Source organism: Sus scrofa, chromosome 6 (genome assembly GCF_054392235.1).
Source record: "Sus scrofa isolate SSC_HxYL_T2T_F1_AM1 chromosome 6, Sscrofa_HxYL_maternal_Yorkshire_Landrace_v2.0, whole genome shotgun sequence".
NCBI lineage: Eukaryota > Metazoa > Chordata > Mammalia > Artiodactyla > Suidae > Sus > Sus scrofa.
Genome location: NC_139388.1, coordinates 115,418,336 through 115,436,466, shown reverse-complemented (window position 1 = coordinate 115,436,466; position 18,131 = coordinate 115,418,336). Strand labels below are relative to the sequence as shown.

Here is an 18,131-nt window from a genome sequence, read left to right as displayed (position 1 = left end):
GACTGCCAAACCACAGTATTTTATTTGACTTTCTATGACTATTTAGTCAATGAGGAAATTAAAGTGATAGATTTTGGAGTTCCCATCATGGCACAGCAGAAAAGAATCCAACTAGGAACCATGAGTCTGTACGTTCGATCTCTGGCCTCGCTCAGTGGGTCAAGGATCTGTTACCATGATTGTGGTATAGGTTGCCAACGAGGCCTGGATGCTGTGTGGCTGTGGCTGTGGTATAGGCTGGAAGCTGTAGCTCTATTCGACCCCTAGCCTGGGAACCTCTATATGCTATGAGTGTGGCCCTAAAAAAGCAAAAAAAAAAAAAAAAAAAAAAAGTGATTGATTTTAAAGGCCCCCTTTTGTCTAGCTCTAGGCAATGATTCTAAGTGTGATCTCCAGAGCAGTGGCAGCAATAGCAAAAATAGAAATCTTCTGCAAATACAAATTCTCAGGTCTCACTCAGGCCTACTATATCATAAATTCTAGGGGCAAGACCCAGCAATCTTTTTTCTTTCTTTCTTTCTAAGGCCACACCTACAGCATATGGAAATTCCCAGGGTAGGGGTCACATTGGAGCTATGGCTGAGGCCTATACCACAGTAACAGCAACACTAAATCCAAGCTGCATCTGTGACCTACATTGCAGCTTGCGGCAACACTGGGTCCTTAACCCACTGAGCAAGGCTAGGGATAGAACCCAAACCCTCATAGACACTGTATTGAAGGGTTCTTTTTTTTTTTTTTTTTTTTTTTTTTTTTGTCTTTTTGCCATTTCTTGGGCCACTCCCGCAGCATATGGAGATTCCCAGGCTAGGGGTTGAATCGGAGCTGTAGCTGCTGGCCTACGCCAGAGCCACGGCAAAGCGGATCTGAGCCGCATCTGCAACTTACACCACAGCTCATGGAAATGCCGTATCCGGATCTGTAACCCACTGAGCGAGGCCAGGGATTGAACGTGCAACCTCATGGTTCCTAGTTGCAACCTCATGGTTCCTAGTCGGATTCGCTAACCACTAAGCCACGATGGGAACTCCTGTTGGGGGGTTCTTAACCCACTGAGCCACAATGGGAACTCCACAATTTGTCTTTTTTATTTTTATTTTTTAATGATTTCTATTTTTTCCATTATAGCTGGTTTACAGTGTTCTGTCAATTTTCTACTGTACAGCAAAGTGACCCAGTCATACACACGCATACATATACATTCTTTTTCTCACATTATCCTCCATCATGTTCCATCACAAGTGACTAGATATAGTTCCCTGTGCTATACACAGCAGGAACTCATTGCTTAACCCACAATCTGTTTTAATAAGCCTTCCAGATAATTTTCATGCATAACAAAGTTTGAAAACCACTGTCTTGGACTATCAATGCTTTGAAACACAGCATCTCTGTTTCTCTGCTATGTACACAAGCTCTTTATAACTTGTCATTTTAAGGACATCTCCATAGCACATTAATTTGATTGCTAGAATGCACTATTAATGAAAAATTTCATTTTGCCCTGTCCAGTGTTCCATGAGTTTTAACTCATGCAGAACTAGCATAAAGTTTAAACAAGTTGTTGTAAAAGCTGGCCTTAACTATCACATTTCACTGACTCCGTGTCTTTTAAAATTTCACTTAAAAAAAAAAAATTCCCTGGAGTTCCTATCGTGGCGCAGCGGAAATAAATCGGACTAGGAACCATGAGGTTGCAGGTTCGATCCCTGGCCTCGTTCAGTGGGTTAAGGATCCAGTGTTGCCATGAGCTGTGGTGTAGGTCACAGATGTGGCTCGGATCCAGCGTTGCTGGGGCTCTGGCATAGGCTGGAGGCTTCAGCTCAGGTTAGACCCCTAGCCTGGGAACCTCCATATGCCGCGGGTGCGGCCCTAAAAAGGACAAAAAGACCAAAAAAAAAAAAAAAAAAAAAAATTCCTTGCCCTTCTTTTACCTGAATAATATATACTTTTTGATGAGTATGGAACCTTCTGATTCAGTATTTTATTTTTTATACAATAATGCTTTATGGAGAACTGCATTTCTTATAGTTTCTCCATCCTATATTTTCTATAAGCAAAAATCCCAAGTACTTCAGGGTATAAGTTTCCTAATCTGTTACACATTTTAATAATTTAAGATTTATTCTTTTGCCTAGTTTCTACAGGTTGCACTGTGAAGCTAGTGTGCCAGCAGGTACATGCCTTGCATTCCTTTTTCTTTCTCCTATTGTCTGATAACAAATGAAAGTGGGAATGTTAGGAATTGTTAAAAAGAAAGTAAATGAATTCTTTGTCTCACTCTGGACAGATGTACTGAACTCATTTTCCCAAAGGAGAAAGAAGATATTCAAAAGGAAATAAGGGTCACAAAATATATAACGAATGTTTAAGGAATCAGGATGTTTGAACTCCAAGGTCAGATGGCTTGCTCTGCAGAATTGTGGATGATGTGGTAAGAAAGGAAAACACTGAAGGCTAGATGGTAATCTATGAGACACAGCACAAACTTCAGACAAGTCTGCAGTTGCATGAGACAAAGATGTGCCTGCCTGTTTGAAGTTAGAATTTGGCAATTAATAATCTATTTAAAACCAAATTGAAGGTAAAATGGAAAAATGTCACATTTTAGTAAAAGTAGCTAGGGGAAAAAAAGACATCATGATTTAAAAGTGTCCATATTTAAAGTTATAACAGAGAACACTGATAGTGCTTTTTTCAGGCAAAAACAGAAAATAGGAAAAAGCCTCAAAGTTAGAACCAAAATGCTTGAATTATAGGGATATCTACAGACATTTTAGGCAAACGACAAGGTTTTCAAATAGATAACCTGTCCGGTCAATAACAACAGTATGTAGCAGGAGCTACTTCAATGGATTGAGACTAGGCTGGAGGCAAACCCAAAGGCAGCCTCTTTTTTTTCAAGTGCCAAATGAGGAAGACAAAATTGGAGGAAGTCAATAGGAAGGATGAAAAGAAATTAGATACCTTTATAAAAACCTGCCCTACCTAACATCAGAATGCAAGCAAGAAATGAAGAGACTCAAAACTGTATCAGAGAGAAGAAAACCCACAGGAGAAATGATCAAGATCAAAACTCCAGTCTTTAATAGCTGAAAGCAACCATGGATTAGAAGATTATGTACGAAGGGGATTCAAGCTGTGATTTAACATTTATATGACAAACATCAGTGCTGAAACATATGCCAGGATCAATAAAGCCTACAACCTCCCTAAACAGTTCTTTGGAGTTTATATATTTGTAAGATACTATCCTTAATCTATTTCCTATGACCAGCTTGGTAGGTGGGTAGTTACCTAGAAAAGGAAAAGCAAGGTTGTAAGGAATCTGTGCTAATTTTTCACAATTAGACAAAGAAAACTTCCCAAACACCCAAATACCAAAAAAAAAAAAAAAAAAAAAAATAACCAAAAACCAAGGCTATTTTATAGTTTTTTACAAGTATGATGACAACAAGTAGTATATTCCAAATGATAACCTCACAAATCACCATATAAGCAAACAGTTTAACAAAATATGGTGTGTTGATTCTAAATGAGAGCCCCTCAGAATGTTAAAGTTATTAAGAGTTATAGGAGGCAGGAGGATGACGAAAATGACAATATTTTACTTTCATCAAACATTTGCAACTATTACAAGAGTGGCTCTGTTCTTGGAACTAGGCCAATGTATTTTATTTTACTTTATTTTTAAATCAAAGAGGATTTAGTATAGGAAGCAACTAAAAAACTTTTAAAATATTTTGTAAAGAAAATACACAGTCCTTTTAATCTTGCTAGGAAAAAGAAATAAATGGAAGTGCAAAAAGAGTGGAGGAAAAATAGATTTGCTACCACCTGCTCTCGTTGATAGTTTTTTTTGTTCTACATTTGTTCTTAACAATTTTCTTCAAAAACTCCTGTCCACCTATTCATCCCTGAGGGAATAATTAAACACAATATTAAAAGAATAAACAAACAAAACCATTCCATACAAACCTGAAGGAAAAATAATTAATCTATGATTCAGATGTCTGTGAAGGTTAATGAAGGAAGAAGAGATAGAGTAAGACCTTTAAGAATAAAAGGGTAAACTGTCCGATACAAATATTTTCCAAAAAGTGGGTGGAATTAGAAGAAAGATAAGCATCTAATCAGTCCCTAAAGAAAACAAAGAAGGACACCCAGGATTCTATAACAATAGGTTGGCTGCCCATTCCCAAACAATCTATCATCAAGTCAGGCTTGCTTAAAGATTATAGGTATGGTCTTCATGTTAATTTTTTCAGATAATATTTTAGGTACATTTTCCAATGGAAAGAAAGAGTACCAGAAATTTTTTTATTGTTGAAATAAAATGATTCTGGTTTTAAGCCCTTTTTAATGTTCTCCTTCCCCAGTTCTCCTCACCACAATCCAGAAAACCCCTCCATGCAGAGTTGTTTTTTCTTTTTCTATTTTAGTGAAAACACACCACGTTGATTGTAAGAATCTTACTAGATTTCCATTTGTTTTGCCTCAGCTCCTACATTAATCCAAACAATAACGGCCTTTAAAACATTCATAAATAACCTGCTGCTGCTGGCACCCAGGAGCCAGTGCAGCAATGTTAAGCAACAACAAATTTCATAGTTCAAGAGGCACAGTTAAGAAGAAAGGTTGCTCAGGAAATCACTCTTATTTAGCACAAAGATCCTTAAAAATTGTATGAAATCAGTCAAGTAACTATAGAAACCAATTTCTTCAGCTCCATATCACACGTCTCACACCTCAATTGTCTTTATTATCGTCTGCTGTCAGATCCTTAATCAGAAATGTGAACAGGCTTGATGATTTATTCAGCAGGGAAAAGAATCTGTAGGTCAAGTGAAAAATTTCACACACACCCATACACACACCACATCTTCAACCTTAGGTACTTTCATTTCCTTCTGTTCTCAGCAGCTCTGGGGGCAACTCCAGTGAGATCCAATATTAAGGCTCAATTAAAATAAGCTCCAATTAGTGGAGCTTTTTTCTCTGGGGCTAGAGAAGTCAGGAAATGGATATTGGGAAATGTAAAAAGTCAGCTACTGAGAGGAGGCTGCAGACATAAATGAACTTATTTGTTGATTTCTACAGTTGCTATGCAGAGGCCTCTGGGAGTAAAAGCTTAACCAGTCTAAGCTATAAACTAAAACCCCTGCAGCTAAACATGAACTGTGTGAAACAAGGGCTCCATTCCAGAACAGAAAACTGCTGGGCCCAGAAAATTAAAAGCCAGAGGCGTTTTCCATTTAAAACTAAATCCCAGTACCACCTCCCAGCCAAAGAATTATAAGCAGTATCAGATTTACAAAACGAACAATTACCCTGGAAAAATGTAGCCTATTGTACAGTCCCAGATGCTAAATCTCAGAAGTTTCTTTCTTTCTTTTTTTTTTTTTAATCCCACATTATATTCCTCCAAGAACGCTGCTGTAGTTTACAAAGAGCCATTTCTAGACAGGCCTAAGCCTTGAAAATAAATTTTTGAAAGAGAGCACATAACTCATTGACCTCATTTGAAGTACTGCCCTTGCCTTCAGCAGTTCCTGTCCTTCCCCAAGGCTTCGGCAAATGGTATGCAACAGCAAAATAAACCCTGACCTAATTGCCAGGAGAGAGCTGCCAACCTTCCCTCAAACACAAAGACAAGCATGGTAACTTGAAAGTCCTACCTCTTTGGCTTTCTGCTTTAATCTCAGCTGTTCTGGATCTTCTTTATTGGAACGACTCTATCAAAGGAAAAGGAAATTTTAATAGAAATTACTAGCATCTAAACACCATAGTTGCCGTTAAATATTTAATAAATGACAATTTTCTCTTGTGATTGAAAACCTTAGCTCCAGGGGAAAATGCCTCAATCCAGTCTAGTGCTCTCCCTCCGTTCCTCCCCCTCCCTCTCATCATCTGGGCCCACTGCTGCAGTTCTAGCCCCGAGGAAGCTTATACAGAAAATGATGCTAACAATGTCAGTCAGGTCCAGTTGAGGCATGACGTTGTTCTTGTTGGAACGCTAAAAACTGAAAAACGGATGGTACAGATGAAGGAAAAGAAAAGGATAATAGTTGGCTCAAATGAATGAAAACAATCAACACTGGCTGTTCTTCAGGTGAAACCATTTTGGTAAAACATGGTATTTCAAGGACTATTAAAATCAAGAACCTGACGAACTTTGACCCAAATCTCTCTCTTCAAAAGGGTAATTTTAAAAAGTTAAGTAGAAAATACACTCCAATGTTTTCATTAGAGTATCTTACCTTGGGTCTTCCAGAGCATTTAACAGAGGCTGTGCCCAAGTTAATGTCTAATTAATGTTTACGGAATGTCAATTTCCATACTGATTCAGTTTAACATTCTGAAAACGAACAGTGTTGCAGAATCTCTTGCTATAAGAAGAGAACTACTTTCTACACATAAAACCACAATGTGAATGCGGGTAAGGAAGGAACTTTCCTTCTGACACCGTGGACACTGGTTCACTGAAAATTATGCTATGGATACGTGTACCCTTTTACTCATTCTAACACAGTTACCTAACTCCTTATAAATTTGAATATTTGTTCTATAAAATGCAACATCAGCTAACTAAAGATAGCTAATAAAATAAAAGCTAACTGTATTTTCCTGTTTGCTAACTTTAACTGATAACTTTTTACTTATTTATGAGTACTTATGTTTCAAGGAAAACATAAGAAACTGTTTAGATTTAAGAGTGTCAACTAATTTTAAACATCTTAATTAAACACCTACATAAGATTTTACCCAAAGCTAATTAATTTTTTTGTTCATTTTTTCTCTGGTCTAAGAAAACAACTGCATTCCAGTCCAAACTAAGAAAACTCCTTTATTATTCCACCTATGTTAGGAGAATGGGTATGTGTATATATGTACTTATATAAAAATGTGTGCGTGTGTAATTTTTTGCTCAAGTATAGAATGGGCACATTTGGGTATCATATCTTTCTCAGTAAGCTAATATTTATTGACTCTCCATAGTTTATATCCTACTCTGTGTGCCACTGTTCTAAGCCTTGGAGACAGGGAAATGAAATAACAAGACAGTCCCTGCTTTTGAGTAACTTGTATCTTAAGAGAAAAATAATAAAACAATTTTATAAAAATTAAGCACAGTTGTGAAATGTAAAACATTTATGATGGGGGAAAAACTGATAGTGATAAATGCATAAAGAAAATAAAATAGGATAATGTGATGGAAAGGAAAGGGAGTAGCTCTACAGCTAGAACTGGACAGAAGACACCTATGAGGAGTGTCATTTGAGAAGAGATCTGAATGACAAGAAGGAGCTGCCAAACAAAGACCTGTGGGAAAAACACTCCAAGCAGAAGGCAGTCATCGCAAAAGCCTCAAAATGGGAACATGGTTGGCATACTTGAGGACATAAAGAAGGCTGGGGTGGTTGGAACACAGAGAAAACCCGAAAGAGAAAAGGTTGGAGACCATGTGCTGCCTTGAAAACCAAGATAAAGAGTCGGGGTTTGGTTCTAGTTATGAGAAAAAGCCACTGGAGGGTCTAAAGCACAGGAGTGAGAGGCCACTGACATGACACTTTGGAAAGACTACTCTAGCTGCTGAGTAGAGGATACACATAAGGACCCAAGACTGAGGCACAGCACACAGAGAGTAACAGATTGTTCTAGAAAAACTGTGGTGAATACAAGACTGAAAAAAAGACAAGGGCAAGCTGAACCAGAATCACACCAGAAAGATGATGATAAACAGTTACACTGAAATATATTCAGGAGGTAGAACCAACCAGATTTATTGATGGATTAGATATAGGGTGTAAAGTAAAGAGAGGAATCAAGGATGACTACTAGGACCGTGGCTCAGGTAACCGGAAGGATGACAGTTCCAACTTTCTGAGAAGGTAAAGAATGGAGCAGATTTAGGAGAAGGGAACTCTGTTCAGTTTTAGATGCCTCATTAATAGTCAACTCAAACTTGGTATACAAGGTCACTGTGACTGGAATAGAATGAGTGAAGAAGGCAGTGACATGAGGCAAGTTCTGAGAGGGAGGTAGATGTTCTTTAAAATTTGGTAAGAAGTTTCTATTTTATTTTAAGTGTAAGTGGAAGCCACTGAAGGATTTTAAGAAACAGAGATACATATGATTTATTACGAAAACATTATCCTGACAACAGTAAGAAAAAAATGGATTGTAGAAAGAAAAGAAAATCAGTTAAAAGTCATGATAGAAGTCCAAACCAAAAGATGACTTAGACCAGAGTGGTGACAATAGTGATAAAGAGAAGGCAATGGATACATTTTGGGGAATAGAATAGGAAGTGAACTGGATGTAGGAACAGAAAAGAGAAGAAAGGAAGAGGAGTTAAAGATGACTCCTAGGTTTTTTTGGCTTGAACATCTGGGTAAACAATGATATCATTTACTGAATCAGGAAACCTGTAAGAGTAGAAGGTAAAAACTAAGAGAGAGTGAGAGCAAGTATAATATATTACATCCAATAATAACTAAACAAGTATTTAATAGTTTATAACCTTGTTTGCAGCAGAGTAATTGGAAATAAAGTACCAATAAACCACCTCATTACATTGGCTGAGTGCTTGCTTACAGCACTCAAAGGCTCAAGAAAGAGCATCTTCCTGTCCCAGCTGCCTTCCCAGTGCAAGAGGGGTCAGAATGGGGACTGAGACTGTGGTAATAAGAATCTGCACAGTGACAAGGCTGTGGTGTGCCCTGGCACACGAAGGTGTAGAGCAGAGGCCAAGAATTCAGGGTGATGAAGGGCTGGGGAGACATATCAAGGCCTGGGCTAGTGGGCATGGTGTCCAATTACATGGGCAATGAAATGAGGCAGGAGTAACAGTGGTAGCAGACAGAAGAGTCAGTCAGCATGGCTGCTTGGGAGATGAGTTACACTGATCAAATAAGTAAACTGAGAATATACGTAAAAGATAATGAGAGCCAAGTTTCTAACTACAGAGTTAATATTTATAAATATGGAAAGGTTAAAGAGGCTAGGAAGAACTCCAAGGTATTAATTAGAGTCGGGGTACTCCTAGAAACTTATAGTTTTATAATGTATATACACAAAAAAATAGTTATAGACCTATGTGTGCTTATATACATATGTGTACATATACACATACCATACATATATTTCCTAGACCTGTCCATTTGAGAGGATCTACATGTAATGATAGCCTCTTAGAAATGAACACACTGTATGCTCTAATCTTGGTTTCTGGATATCATCCTCAACTAAAAAAACAGAGTTTCTTAGAGAAATAAATGATTCCAGGCCTGGGAAGGATAAGTAAAAGCTGGGCCTGGAATATCTTGTGTCTAAAAGGACAGACATGCTCAGTGAATGGTGGAAACATGACTAAAGGACAAAAGTGCCAGCTGGAAGGGTCTACTCAGGAACAATTTGAGCACCAAAATAAATAATGACAGTAATGGGTTATAACCTGTTGAATCAAACAGAAATCCATGAGGCTATACTGATATAAATGAATTTATGAACGAATGAACAAGAGAAAGGAAAGGTCTTCCATACAGTAGAATACTAAAAAACATAAAAGGGACGATAAGAATAAAGAATCACCATTTGGCAACCATCATAGAGGTTGCTGATTCACAGATATCATCTATTGCTGCTAAAGTTGCCCTGTGGAGGTTCGATGAGGTACAGGATATTGGTCTAATTCCACAACACCATCCCACAAAAAACTAACTGATTACAAAGAGGAAAAGGGGCAAATTTAAAATGGAGAGTTGTTTGTTTTGGCCACACCTCAGCATGCAGAAGTTCCTGGGCCAGAGACTGAACCCGTGCTGCAGTGACCCAAACCACAGCAGTGACAACTCACCAGATCTCTAACCTGTTGCACCACCAGGGAACTCCAAAATGAAGAGAACTGACCAATGTTGCTTTCAATATGATCAGCTGAGAAGAACGCAGCATCAGTTCTATGTATTCTTGCCAAGAATGCATGATCTAAGTCAAGTTATGAGGAAACATAGGATAAACCCAGGTTGAAAGTCACCCTTCAGAAGATAAAGCCTGTATACTCTTGAAATGGGTCAAAGACATGAAAGGAAGAGAGTGAGAAAATCTGGAGTCTGAAAAGATATGGCAACCAAATAAACACATATTCCTGAATGGGAAGATGGACCATGAAGGAAAAAGGGAGTTGAGACAGCTGGTGAAATCTGAAAGGGATCTGTGGATTAGATGGTAGAACCATATTATTCACATCCTGATTTGGAAGGTTATACAGGAGAATGTCTTTGCTTTTACAAATACATGTTAGAATGTTTAGGAGTGATGAGACATTACGTCTGAAGCTTGTAGTCAAAAGGCTCAGAAAAAGACCAATTAGAGACAATAGTTGCACAATTTTACAAATGTATGAGAAACCCCTTAATTGAAAGAAAAAAAGAACAAAATGAATGAAAGAGAATAATAATAACAGGAGTGTGTACGTGTGTATAGAAAGGGTGAAGATGGAGCAAATGCAATAAAATGTTAAAAATGGGAAATCTCAAGTGAAAAGGAGATGAGAATTCTTTGTATGGTTCTGGTAACTCTTCTGTAAGTATGAAATAATTTCAAAATAGATTAATTTTTAAAAAGTGATTATGTGATTAGGAGCTAAAAGGGGAGGCTGCCAAGAACATTGGAAACCAAAATTTAAGTGTTTTAAATAAAAAATAACACTAGTATCCAACCCTTAGGATAGCTCCCCAAGGCCCCAGGCCTACAAAGAAATGTGTAGCAACAAAGTATAAACTGTGATGGAATTAGCTTTCACTCCATCTGGCGCTAATGGCCCAGGAAAATGTTTAAAGAAGGAAGGAAGGAAATCATTAAGAGTACCTGTTCTTTCTTTTATTTTGTTTGATTTTGTTGTATTTATTTATTTGCATGCAGAAGTTCCTCAGGCCAGGGATCGAACCTCTGCCACAGCATCGACCTGAGCCGCTGCAGTGACAACACTGGATCCTTAACCCACTGTACCACAAGGAAACTCCAGTTCTCTCCCTTAGTGTCTCTCTAACTCATTCCTGCTAATCTTCTATTTTGTTCCATATAATCTTAATTACTCCTAATTTTACCTTCCTGTCCACTTTCCAAATTTTCCTCTCTCAACTTTAACTCGGCATATATCAAATCATATCCCTAAATAGATCTTGAAAATGTTACAGAACATTTTTACTTGGGGGCGGGGGGGGGGCACACACAGGAATTGAGAAGGAGGAGACAAAAGATTATGTCTCATTAAGCTAAATTAACCGAAAGCCACTGTACCACACCATCTTTGACTATGAGAGAATTTATGAGTTATTTCATTTTAAGAAATATTTCAGAGAAATCTAAAGGTCTAACAAAACCAAGACAGTGAACCAACAATAAAGCAAATTCTGACCTCCTTGCCAGGCCATGTTCATTCATATATCACATAGGACCTTACCTTGGCTGCCTTAAGTAACATTTCTCTTTCTTCTAAATCCTTTCTCTGCTTCTCCAGTTGATCTAGCTTTTCCAGAAATTTGAGCTGTGACCTGGTGTCATTAGACAGAATGTAATTTTCACTTGCCTAGGAAAAAAAAAAAGGCCTACAATGATCCTAGGCAGCAAATTGTACATTAGGTATTATCATAAATCAGCTAAAGACAGTCAACACCAACATACACAGGGAGCTAAATTTTTAGGAGATAATATTTTTATTTCTGTTAAGCAAACAACAAAAGAAGAACTTGAGTTACTGTCATGGCTCCGAGGTAATGAACCTGAGTAGTATCCATGAGGATATGGGTTCCATCCCCGGCCTTCCTCAGTGGGTTAAGGATCCAGGGTTGCTGTGAGCCGTGATGTTGGTCGAAGATGCGGCTTGGATCCCACATTGCTGTGACTGTGGTATAGGTTGGCAGCTGCAGCTCTGATTCAACCCCTAGCCTGAGAACTTCCATATGCCATGGATGTGGCCCTACAAAGGCAAAAAAAAAAAAAAAAAAAGCAAAATAAACAAAAATGAAAGAAGAACTTGAACCATCCTTAAAATCTGAGAGATGTCTAAGCATTTAAATTTCAAAGAGCTTTCCTAGTAAGGTTCATTCAAAGGGGAGAAAACAGGAATTAAGCCAAACAGATCCTAATAATAGGAAGTAAAAAACAAGAGAGTGGACAATTTACCTATAATCTAAACCTTTTTAAACTATTGTTCATCTCAGTAGACTGTGATGACTAATTAAATCTTAGGCCTGTGAGAGATTAAAAAAAAAAACCAAGAAATAATCACCTCTCTGAAAAATAAACCCAAGATGAAAGTTATCACCGTTGTTTCTATTGTAGAACTGGTCTAATCTTGACAAGTGAATGCAACTTCTATCAAAATATGATATAAGATAAAATGGCAAACAAAATCCTAAACCTTGTTTTGAGGATTTCCTTGGGCAGATACTATAGTCAAAGAAATCAAGTAAACAATGTATAAATAAGAGCCGTAACAGAGAAGTACAATTATTAGTCTTAAATGTTCCATAAAATGACAAAATTTACACTGTTTCATTTATTCTGATATTCCAGAGTGCAAAACAGTGCTTTATAATCTGTCTTACAGTTTTCTTCATCTGATATGACTACCTATCTCTCTTCTCTTAATACACATATGCTTGTGAGAGGTAGGGGATGACTTCTTGCCATCTACTCATCTCAGTAATTCAGACAATCAAGCTATAGAAGGGAGACTGCATAAGAGGAAAACTGAATGTTTTTAAACATTTAGTCCAACAGTCAGCGCCTAGCTTGGAAACCTGGGTACAGCACCATTCCCATCTTTGTTTTATCCCATGCTTATGGCTGATTCAATTAACTGGGACTGAGAGATTTCATATGCCCAAGATTCTTTTTAAATTAAATTTTTATTGTTGGTATTTAACTAGATCAAAAGAGTATTACATAGTATAATGAACAAAAATGCATTAGTGCTACTTATTTTACTTTGTGTTTAATACAAAAAGAATTCTCAAATGTTTTTAAAGTTAAATAACACATGATAGAATATGGAATACATTATAGGCCAACCATAGAGGTATAAACATAATAACCAGTGGTTTCTTAAATACTTCATTTTTACCATTTTTCTGTTCAGATGCTCTGGAGATAGTTTCCTGACAGGATTTAATTTAAAAGGACAATAAATGCTAAATTAAAAAGAGGCACAGACTTTCTAAATTTGAACCCAATCTCATTTCCATGCTAAGATTCCTTCTCTCTCTTCTAACTAAATACAACTGCCTCTTGCTTAACGCATCCTAACAAATGAGTGTCTTTCCTATTTACACTGAGTCTCCAGCTTTATTTAAACAACAGTAAACCCAATCTTATCGTGTTCCTTCCTTTCTACCCAGCTGGTCTAACTGAAGTCTTCACGCACCACAAAGTAAGGTGGTTTAGCAATGAATGTATAAGGACTCAGACCAAACGATAACATCATCGAGTGAATCCCATTTAAAGAAAGCACTACAGCCCCTTTCTGCTGGAAAACACTGAAGCTTCTCCATAGCCACTAGCACATAGAAGACTCTAATATCTCTTCAGTGGGGAAAAACCTGGCAGCCAAATCAAAAGCTTTGTATCACATGTGTCACTTTCTACTTCTTAACTTAAATCTCAGTTTATGGACTGTAATTAATTAGAAAATTACATCTAACCAAGTGAAAGATTATCAAAAGTAGATGGCTTTTACACGGAAAAAGATGGTTGGATTTTGCTTTTCAGAAAAGTAGCTCACTTTTGCGAAATTCATGGAGCAAAATTTCCCACACTGTACAGATAAAAATAAATCCTACCAGGGATGAACTGAAATATAAGGACAGGCTGAATCTGTGACACAAAGGTTATTGCAATAAAAGTTTATAAAATAAGTATAATTTTGAACTAGTTTCAAATATATTTAAATGATTATTATTTTGTTTAAAGAAAGATGACCATGTAGCTGCCTTTCTGTATGTGCAAATTCACACAGTGGCATTAGCTGTATTAAGAAATGAATGTGGGAGTTCCTGTCATGGCGCAGTGGTTAACGAATCGGACTAGGAACCATGAGGTTGCGGGTTCGATCCCTGGCCTCGCTCAATGGGTTAAGGATCTGGCGTTGCCGTGAGCTATGGTGTAGGTTGCAGATGCGGCTCGGATCCCACGTTGCTGTGGCTGTGGTGTAGACTGGTGGCTATGGCTCCGATTCAACCCCTAGCCTGGGAATCTCCACATGCCGCAGAAGTGGCCCTAGAAAAGGCAAAAAAAAAAAAAAAAAAAAAAAATGAATGTGGAAAGGTAGACAGGGGAAATCAATCAGGATAGGCAGCGTCAAAACAGAAGGTTAAGGAGGTGTTAGCTTTAAGCTAAGTTACTGAGTTTTCAAGTGGGGTAGATACTATCCATTTTGCCTGAAGCAATTAATCCTTGAAATAGGTGCTACTGATATACCCTAGAAGAATTCCATCTGTAGGCTATACATAACAGAGTTTTGGATGGCACTCAGAATACCTGGAAAAATTCCACTCCATACTATATGTACATGCTATGTTTTATATGAAAACTTCCCACTGTAAATGGAAATGCACTCATATATCTCTAAAATAACCAGGTGATTGAGACAAGAAAAGGGGAGAAGCGTGATTTGAAAAATGATAAGGCTCTTTAAGAAGTTACTCTAAAAACCCCCAAAGGAAGACTGGAAAAATCCCCCTACACCCCAAAAGAAGCTGTTACCAGGTTATTGCAAATTTAGGATGCTAATTTTAATCCCCAAGGTAACCACTAAGAAAATATCTAAAATACACACACACACACACACTGAAGGGAATCAAAACAGTAAACAAACAAAAAAAATCAAACAAAAAACAAGTTAGTAGTTGAAGAAGATGGACATTAAAAAAAAAGCTATAAGTCACATGGTAAAACAGCAGAATAGCACAAGTAAGTTCTTCCTTAATCAGTAATTACTGCAAATCTGAACAGATTCAGCTCCCCAATCAAAAGGTAGGGACTGGCAGAATGGATTAAAAAGCATAATCTGACTATATGCTGTCTACAAGAGATTCACTCTAGATAAAAGCATATAAATAGGTTGAAAGTCAAAAGATGGAAAAGAAAAATACTCCATGCAAATAAAACCAAAAGAAAGCAGGGATGACTACACTAATTTCAGGTCAGAGAGACTTTAAGTCAAAAACTGTTAAAAGAGATCAGGACATTATATACTGACAAAAGAGTGAATTCATCAAGAAGATAACAGAGACACCAGACAACAGAGCCTCCAAATATATGAAACAAACATTAATAGAACTAAAAAGAGAAATAGATAGTTCTGCAATAATAGGTAAAGTCTTTAATACCCTACGTTCAATAATGGATAGAATACCTAGACATAATATCAAAATGGAAATAAAGGACATAACAATATAAACCAACTGGACCTAATGGACATATATGAAATTCCTCCCCAACAACAGCAGAATACACTTTCTTCTCAAGTGCACATGGAACAGTCTCCAAGATAGACCATATGTTAGGCCACAAAACAAGCCTCAATAAATTTAAGACAACTGAATTGTGCTAAGAACATTCTCTGATAACAATGGACTAAAACTAGAAATTAACAACAGAAAGAAAACAGGGAATTTCACAAATATGTGGAAATTAAACAACATACTCTCAACAACCAATGGATAAAAGAAATCTCAAAGGAAATTAGAAAATACTTAAGATGTGAATGAAAACAAAAACACAATGTACCAAAACTTATAGAATGCAGTGAAAGCAGTGTTCAGAGGGAAATTTATAGCAGTAAATAAATACCTATATTAAAAAGAGAGATTTTAAATCAGTAACCAATCTTACACCTTCAGGAAACCAAATGAAAGGAGGATCATTACTACTGACCTTACAGAAATAAAAAGGATTATTAGAGAATACTATCAACAAATGTATGCCTATAAATTAAATAACCTAGAAGTAATGGATAAATTCTAGAAGCACACAAAAGTAAATACTGATATCAGGTTTTTTACACAGCTTTTTCTGATGATCATATATTTTCAGTTCATCAAATTCTCAAAAAGATTTATACAAGTGAGGACCCCAGCAACTATAGTTCTTTTGACATTCTAAATGAAGCAGAAAGGAGAGAAAGCAATGATTTCCTCCAGGAAACTTACTGGTAGTGTGGCAGCTGATACTGTCATGGATTCCTTTTAACCTATGTCTAGGACATCATGACAATCACCATTCTTGCAAACTCAAAACTTCATAAGGTTACTCACATACCATATTGTACAAAACCTAGCTATAGGCAGTTTTTGACATGGGGGGAAGGTTATCTTTTTCTTTTCAACCCTTATCACCCAATAAATTTGTTCTCTATCAAAACCATAATGAAAATAAATCTAGTGCTTTCGTCTTGATGATGGCAAATGATTTGGTTCATACCACTAGGGATAAGACAGGCTATTCTTGCACTTAATTATTCATAAAAGTAGCCAATATCAAGTGCAACAGTATTAGCATTCAATGCAATCATTTAACTTATTGAAAGGAACAGGCATGCTAGCAAAGTACAGATCACTGAAGAGAACACAGCTATCCAATATTCCCTTCTAACATATTCTCCTTCCCAATCAAGAGCTTGAGGAGGAGAAGCCTCAGGCACAACAGATGCAATATTTCCATCTACACTGACATAGAAGCTTAGGATACCATTTCAAATTCTAATTTTATTTGTCATATAAGCATATCTATCTAAATAAGGCAAATAAGGAATAAGACTTTTTCTACTAATATGAAATATGTCTTAACCATTTCTTTGAAAAATATACTTAGAATATGAATCCATAAGAAAAAGCTACCTTTAACACAACAAGGAGAAGACAGAGGAGTCTGTACTTCTTCAATGATTTCTTTTACCTTGTAAGTTGTCATTCGATGCTGAGCAATTGTAGTCAGTTTTTCTAGAAGGCCTCGTAATCGCTCCTGTGTTGCATGGGAGATCAAGTTCACAGCATCAGAGTTAAATTCTGTAATGTCATGCTTTTTACCTGTGGAAGCAGAGAAAATCCATTACGTGTTTTAGTAGTGGCTGATAATTGAAATAATTAGCACAGCAGGTATTCTGTTCCCCCTGGAAGTCATACCCATTATGAATAAAGGTTTGGAGATTATGATTTTCGCGGTAAAGTCACAACTTCAAAGATCTTAGACATTACATTAATAAAACCTAGCCTGAAGCCTCAGAAAATATAGACATTGTTTCACTTAGCCTCTAGAATCATTCTCCTTGCAAGGTCATTTATAGGACAAAGTTAATAAGAACACAAATCAAGTCTAGTGTTCAGGGAGGAAAATGGAAACTGCAGAAATTAGTGCTGTATTCTGTTAATTTTAGTAATTAAAAAAACAGAAAATTACATTTTGCCCTGTTTGACACTGTTAACAATTTATGACATTTGTTTCAATGAATTCAGATTGTGTGTCTCTATAATGCCTTGTCTACACAACACACCTATACTCCTTTTGTCCATTACCAATCATGCTTATTTTATACTAACTTGTGTTCTATAAATTGTCCTAGTAATTAACTTACAAGTTGAAATGGGTTCAAAGCCTCATCATTTTACTCACTAATTTGAATAACTTCTCTCTCACTGTATCTCCTTCCATAAATGAACCAAACCTTTTTTTTTTTTTGCTTCTTAGGAAATTCCCAGGCTAGGGGTCGAATCAGAGCCACAGCTGCCAGCCTACACCACAGCCACACCAACACCAGATCTGGGACCTACACCACAGCTCATGGCAATGCCAGATCCTTAATCCACTGAGAGAGGCCAGGGATTAAACCCACATTTTCATGGACACTAGTCAGGTTTGTTATGGTTGAGTCACAACGGGAACTCAAATAAACCAAACTTCTATTCTTCCTTCTGAAAATTAGGAAGAAAGTTTCACGAAAACAATCTGGACCACATACCCCAAAGCAGAAACTCATTTATAAATCAAACTTATCAGTATTTAAATAGTAATTCTCCAGCTCAGTGAAACCACCTGTATCATCAGAGACCTAACTCTAAAGATACAGGCAA

At 37.0% G+C, this 18,131-nt stretch overlaps 1 protein-coding gene across 1 annotated transcript in view; it reads right to left on the bottom strand.

Moving 5' to 3' along the window:
• TAF4B (TATA-box binding protein associated factor 4b) overlaps nt 1-18,131 on the bottom strand; it is a 117,115-nt gene that overhangs the window by 29,048 nt on the left and 69,936 nt on the right. The window contains exons 11-13 of the mRNA XM_003127875.4: nt 16,960-17,090; nt 11,465-11,590; nt 5,679-5,735 (exon numbers count right to left, since the gene is read on the bottom strand). Coding sequence (XP_003127923.1) covers nt 5,679-5,735; nt 11,465-11,590; nt 16,960-17,090 — 314 coding nt within the window. The remainder of the gene's footprint in view (nt 1-5,678; nt 5,736-11,464; nt 11,591-16,959; nt 17,091-18,131) is intronic.